The 6,582-nt window shown below is 41.5% G+C and overlaps 1 protein-coding gene across 1 annotated transcript in view; it reads right to left on the reverse strand.

Moving 5' to 3' along the window:
* The window catches only part of LOC126404683 (uncharacterized), a 20,822-nt gene that overhangs the window by 11,932 nt on the left and 2,308 nt on the right, over positions 1 to 6,582 (reverse strand). The window contains 4 exon segments of the mRNA XM_050068060.1: positions 404 to 664; positions 896 to 1,124; positions 1,127 to 1,164; positions 1,258 to 1,339. Of these exon segments, the coding sequence (XP_049924017.1) occupies positions 404 to 664; positions 896 to 1,124; positions 1,127 to 1,164; positions 1,258 to 1,339 (610 nt within the window).

The following is a 6,582-nucleotide window of genomic DNA, read 5'->3' on the forward strand; positions in this document are numbered from 1 at the left end:
AGCCCTGTGAGGCAAATTGTGATTTGTGATATTGGGCTTTATAAATAAAATTGATTGATTGATTGATTATGAGTGCCTAGACTACAACACACATTAGTTGGTTTAATGCCATGTGAAGTGGAAAAACGTTACTTTGAGGACGGCCCCCAAAGCATATCCACTTATGGCCCCCAAAAGTCTAGGGCCGGCCCTGCTCACCCTTTATTTTACAGTCCCACTAAAGCCCTGCTTGTGACATTGTTGGTACATGCCATTAAGGTATTACACACTGTCAGGAAAAAAGTTTTGAGCACACTGTGTCTGACAGTCTGACTGAATTAAATGACAATAATTTTATGTCTTTACAAGCCCACTTTATCCTGAAAGAAGCTTTTTGTTGCCATTATGATTTTATTTGACTTACTTGTGGTAGCAGCTGTTACAGCTGGCTTGCTTTGTCTTCCATTCCTAAGTTGTGCAGAAACCTGGAGGGAGTAACACACCCCTGGCTTCAGGTTGCTGAAAGTCAGGTTGTTTGCGTCTGTTGTCATCACTTGCTCAGTTTCTCCCTCGCTGCAACAGGTCACAGTGTAGCTCTCCACTTCACCAGCAGGTGGGTCCCAACTCAGAGACAGCGACTCACTGCTTATCTGGTCAACTGTAATCTTTGCAGGAGGGCTGGGCTCTGTGGGAACAGCACAGTAGTTTCATTGGTGAAACTTCAACTTCTGTTAATGTATGCTGTTTGACTGCCAAGTTGAAGAGGTGTGGTAAAAGACAACGCGATAAATAGCCTAATCATGTGAACTAACCTTTATAACATACAATGAGAGCATACCTTATTGTAGGAAGCATATTTGTGAAGTGTAAAATGCGCTGTAACTTTTTTTTTTAAGTTTCCTTTTGACAGATTTACCTGTGAAGACAGATAGCGAGGTTGCTTTGCTTTGATTTCCATTATCAGCAATCCTTATGATGCTGAAAGTATACTCAGTCCCAGGATTCAGTCCCCCAACCGTCACAGTGCTGGAGTCCTCTCTGATCAAACTGCTCCTCTGTATGGAGGAGTAATCTATTTGCAGTTTATACCTAACAGAGGTCTCAGTGAGTGAAAAGCCAAGAGAAACAGTCTCCTGGTCAGCACTGTTACACTGAGAACTGTTACATCTCCTGGTGGAGGAACGTCTGTCACAAGAGAAGAGAGGTACATCTCAGTATCTGTACATCACATTATGTATTCAGACATAAACTGGATCCATTATGAACAGTCACACATACAGTCAGACTGTGGTGCTGGTGTAGTGTTCTCTCTGTCCTGACTGTATGGGTCAAGGAAGGAGTCGGGTACATCATAGAACTCCTTGGTAATGGAGAAGAATATATTTAAATTCAATGTGTAGTGAATCAATTCATATTCATTCTATTCAATAGCTGAAAGGACAACATATATTTGGCTTAAGTTAAGAGTTGCAAAACAAGATGTTTACCTCCTCATCAGAGTTAAAACAAAAACAAACAACAAAAATGAGTTGTGCTACTGTCTCAGGCTATGGAAAGCCTACATCATTTCAGGAATTTAAAAGAGGGCAAAAAGTCACTAGAAAAGACATCATTACCTACCTTTGCAGATTATCCATGGTAAAAAGAAATAGCTGTTATTTCATCAAGTAGTTTTTTTATTCACTGTATATGCAATATTCTGTTATAGGTTAAGTATTTGTCCTGAGGACAGAGCTCTGCACTTTCCTGGCAATGCAGTAACCTACTGTGGGTGTCTCCTTTTATTCTGCCGAGTGAAGTTACTTTCACTTTTGATTCCCAGAATAGTAAATGATTATCTGGTTTCCAGTAATGACTGACTTGTGTTTTCATATTTGTGGGTGGGATATTTGGAATTTCTTTTAGCAATGCTAGTAACATGGCATAGATATGGCACTGCCTGTCTGTCCGCCCACCACTATGATCCAGACTAAAATATCTCAACAATTGTTGGATAGATTGGAACATCTTTGCACAGATATTCAAGGTCCACAAAAAATGAATCCTTAATCACTTTGGTGATCTCCCAGAAATTACTTTTTGCACCACAAGCAGGTGAACATTTTTGGTTTTTAGTCACATCTCAGCAACTAAAGAATGCATTGCAAATATTGCACTTAGAAATTTTAGCATACTGACCAGCGCTCAGAAAGTAAAGATATTTGAGCTTGAGCTTTTCTGAGTTTATCTGCACAGGTTAAAATCAAATAAAGACACAGACATAGAGGAATAATTACCCAAAATAAATTGAAAAGGATGTCACTTTGAGGGAGCAATATTTGAAGCTACACTAGTACCAATATTTACAAAGCGATACTTTTATATCTAACCAACCTATTTTAGGTGGATAAGTAAGAATTTTACTGCTATAACACAAAAATACATTAATAAATATAAATGTACTTGTAGTTTGTCTTTCAGTTTTTACTAAATGATAACACTCCAGGTAGCTTTAATGTGTAATTAACACTGCTTTAGCCTGTTACTGAGATGCATCTTTTTTTACTGGTCTTAAAACCTTAAGTGGAGGAGGGTCAGTCTGACTCTGGATGACATGAAGGAGCATGTGAAGTAGATAAAGAAGGGGGGTGTCATTGAAGGAGCCTCGTGCTGCGAGCTCTCAGAGCATTACCTTCCACCGGCCAGCGTCTCAACACCAACGTGCTGCATAAAGCCATCTTTGGCTTCTTCACCAACAACACGTCCACCAGAGACTTCCTGCTGGGCTTCCTGGAGGAGCCGATGGAGAGGGCAGATGGAGACGTCCAGGTTTGTCCGAGGACCGCTAAATCAGGTTTTACTTATAGGCTTTACATATACCATGATTTAGAAGGCTGGGATTTCTTACATGTATTTTCTACAGTATAGTGTCTTGTTTGCTAGGTGTAAACCAGAGCTTAATAAAATGCTGCCCACTGTAACTCACTGTGTCTTCAAAAAGAATGCAAGGTGAATTGGCACCCAAAATCAATTAGATGAAGCAATTAGATGCACATTCACCCAGTGTATTCAATGTGATACAAAGATAGATTGCAGTGAATTAAAAAAAATAAATAAATACATACAGTGGTACATTGCCACTGCTAGATTGAAAAAGACAGACATATGAATACAGGGGATCTAACCGGGCTCTCTGTGGTGTTGGGTAAGAAATGTGCCACCCATGCTTCCACTGAGTTTTTCTAAAAAAAAATTTGCGATAGAGAAACTCTTTTCCCTTTGACTGCAGTCACATAGGCTCATCAGAGTAGCCACACCTATGCCAAATGTGAGGTTACATATAAAGCACTCTACACAGAAACAAAGGGGGGAAATGAAGGAGTTTGCATACACAGTACTTGAACTTTGCCACCCTTCTTTTATTAAACCAGGAGAAGTCACTTTGATTCCCAGAAACAGTAGATAATTATAGTTTCCAGTAAAACAAAACTCATTCGTCTGGTCACACAGTGGCGGTTATTTAGATATAGTGGGGTGAGTGTATGGATTTTAGATGTATCAAGCCAGATGTACCAACACTGGGAATTTAACCTGGGCTCTCTGCAGTGGTGTTGTATATTGCTGCTCTTTCTGTCCCTCCTCTCCAGCCACATTCCCCATTCCCCAGGCCTTGTTATTGCCATTTTTTGCTTGTTTGCATCAAAGTTGGATTTTTTCTACCAGTGGCGGACTTGTTCAGCCGTGTGAACAAACATGCCCTCTGTCATTCCTTCAGCAACCTCTTTGAAAAGGTCATCTTTGCAATCCTTGTGCATATTCAATGTGTGAATGTTTATAGTTAATGTGTTTCTTCTTCCGACCAGAAATGTGGGCTTTTCTTTTCAGTCTTGCAAGCTGCCCACCACACCCCCATTATACTGATCTTGAATTAAAGTGGGCCATCAGTGCATGAGGTAACTATCAGCATTATGCAATCAAATTAAATCTGTGTAAGTACACTGCCTCAGTGTGGCTGAGAGATGCATCTGTATTTTTTTTTTATCTAGTCAGTAACCACAATAAAACACACAGGTTTGACCCTTAGAAGCCAAACAAACTCAGGAGTAACACAATCTAGTTTACAGCCCAGTTCTTGCACAATGTTGTGTAATGCTCCACAAAGAACACATCTCCTTGAGAGATATCAACCTGAAGCTTACAGAGGACCTGTCTCCAGCAGACACACAGAGAAGAAGCACATTATGACCTGCAGTAAAAAAAAAAAAGCAAGGAAAGAAAGCTGGTGAAATAACCACCTTTTTATTCATTATTGTATCCAGTTTCTGCTGTGAGTCAACAGGCGTGTTGGAGCCGGACACATTTAAACAGTTTGCATGGTTGAAATCGTAGATCAGTTGAAAGTCTCTGCTAAGGGACTGTATGATTTTTTTTTTTCTTAAAGGAAGGTAGTCTGACCTTTTTGGACGAGCGGAGGAAGGTCTTTTATTTTTTTGTTCTTCCTCCATAAGTCTGTTTTAGTCCCCTTTCCCTTGCAAGATTTATTATTTTAAAAATAGATCAGCTAGTTACATTACAAAGGCTGCTGTCATGTGCACCATGGGTCATCAAGGTGAGTTTTCCTGGTTCAGACCAGTCCTGGAGAGAGTCCATCCCTCCACTGGTTCCAGAGCCAGTGCTGCACATAGAGTTGAGCACAACTAGTTGGTACTGTTCTACTTTCCACACTCTGGTTTCGCAACCACAAATGATGTTCCATATCCTCAGAGCCAGTTCACAGTGCCAGGGGTCAGCACACCTAGCTCTCTGTCTTTACCTGCTGTCCAGCAGCAAGTGCCTCAGGCAAGGTGCTGCAGCTCTGGTGTTGCAGATTCATCCAGGGTCTGAGTACTGGTAACAAGTTATTAAGTACTGTCACATACAAACATTCAGTGGCGCCCCCCAGGGGGGAGCCAGGAGGGGCCACAGCCCCCCTGATGCAGTTGCTGGTCCTCCCTGGCCAAAAGGGGGAAGGCTGACGTTACAGTCTTTCAGAGGCTGTTGTGTGCTCATTTTAAGCTCGATATTGGTATCCTGTAAAACCAGACAACCTAAAGCATCCATTGGTTCCAACCAACAAACATTCTTCCTAATGCTAGCATTTCTGTTACTGTGATACTATCACTGTATTATTGCAATAAAATGTGTTTACAAAAGAAATATGTGTACTTATACCTTTACCTGTATTTGTGTATGCACATCAATAATTAATAACATTAACTATAAAATACAAAGCCAAAGCTGATCAGTGTGTGATTCCTTAACTCTCATACTGACAGTTTTCAGCTAGCCTGTGCCACCCTAAGATTTTCAGGGGCACCATCTGGCCACCCCTATAAAAAGTTTTCTGGTGGTGCCACTGCAAACATTGTCTAGTTTAAATTAATGCATGCAATTGTTAGTTGTTTAATTTAACCAAATGATGTTATCAGGCTTTAATATTCAGTGCGCACCTCTAGCGCATGTCCTTACCTGCATGAGCTCCTGTTATCGACCCTGCCTGCCTCTGACCTCTCTATGTCGTCTGTTTCCCAGTAAACTCACCAGCCTTCTGTCCCTGACCACGAGTTCTGACTCAGCATCTCTAGTGTCCATCTGTCTGTGGCTGTGTGGTGTTTTCCTGCCACAGTGCTTTCACCTTCCAGTCTGCCCCTGAACCCAGAGACTGTGTGTGGACTCTGGGCCCGAAGAATGAACTCTTAATTGAATATCTTCGTTAGCTCAAGTTTCTGTTTATTCTGTGTTCAAATAAAGGTCATTACCAACAGTCACCAAGTGCTGCATTTGGGTTCAGTCACATCTGTTACAGCTCAACTCAACTCAACTCAACTTTATTTATAGAGCACTTTAAAAACAACCACAGCTGAAACAAAGTGCTGTACAAAAATAAAAACATAAGACAAACAATAAAAACAATAAAACAGTAAAACAAGAGCAGAGTCTCATGCCGGGTTAAAAGCCAAGACGTAAAAATGGGTTTTAAGACTGGTTTTAAAAACGGACAGTGAGGGGGCCAGTCTAATGTGGACAGGTAAATCATTCCACAATCTGGGGGCTGCCACAGAAAAGGCTCCATCCCCTCTGAGCTTCCGCTTAGACCTCGGTACATCCAGGAGCAGCTGATCAGCTGACCAGAGGCACTGAGCAGGAGTGTAGGGATGAAGCAGCTCAGAGAGGTAAGGCGGGGCGAGACCATTTAAAGATTTAAAAACAAATAAAAGAATCTTAAAATGAATTCTAAAGTGCACGGGCAGCCAGTGGAGGGAGGCCAAAATGGGCGTAATGTGTTCCCTCTTACGTGCTCCAGTTAGTAGCCGAGCAGTGGCGTTCTGAACCAACTGGAGACGTGCGAGGGAAGACTGGCTGACTCCAAAATAAAGTGCGTTACAGTAATCCAGCCGGGACGTGATGAAGGCATGGATTACTATTTCAAAGTGCTTTTGTGCAAGAAGAGGTTTAACCTTTGCTAGCTGCCTAAGGTGAAAGAAGCTGGACTTAACCACTGCACCAATTTGACGCTTCAATTTAAAACCACTGTCCATCTTAAAACCCAAGTTAGAAACTGTTGGCTTCACATATAGTGCCAAG

Source organism: Epinephelus moara, chromosome 17, assembly GCF_006386435.1.
Source record: "Epinephelus moara isolate mb chromosome 17, YSFRI_EMoa_1.0, whole genome shotgun sequence".
Classification (NCBI taxonomy): domain Eukaryota; kingdom Metazoa; phylum Chordata; class Actinopteri; order Perciformes; family Serranidae; genus Epinephelus; species Epinephelus moara.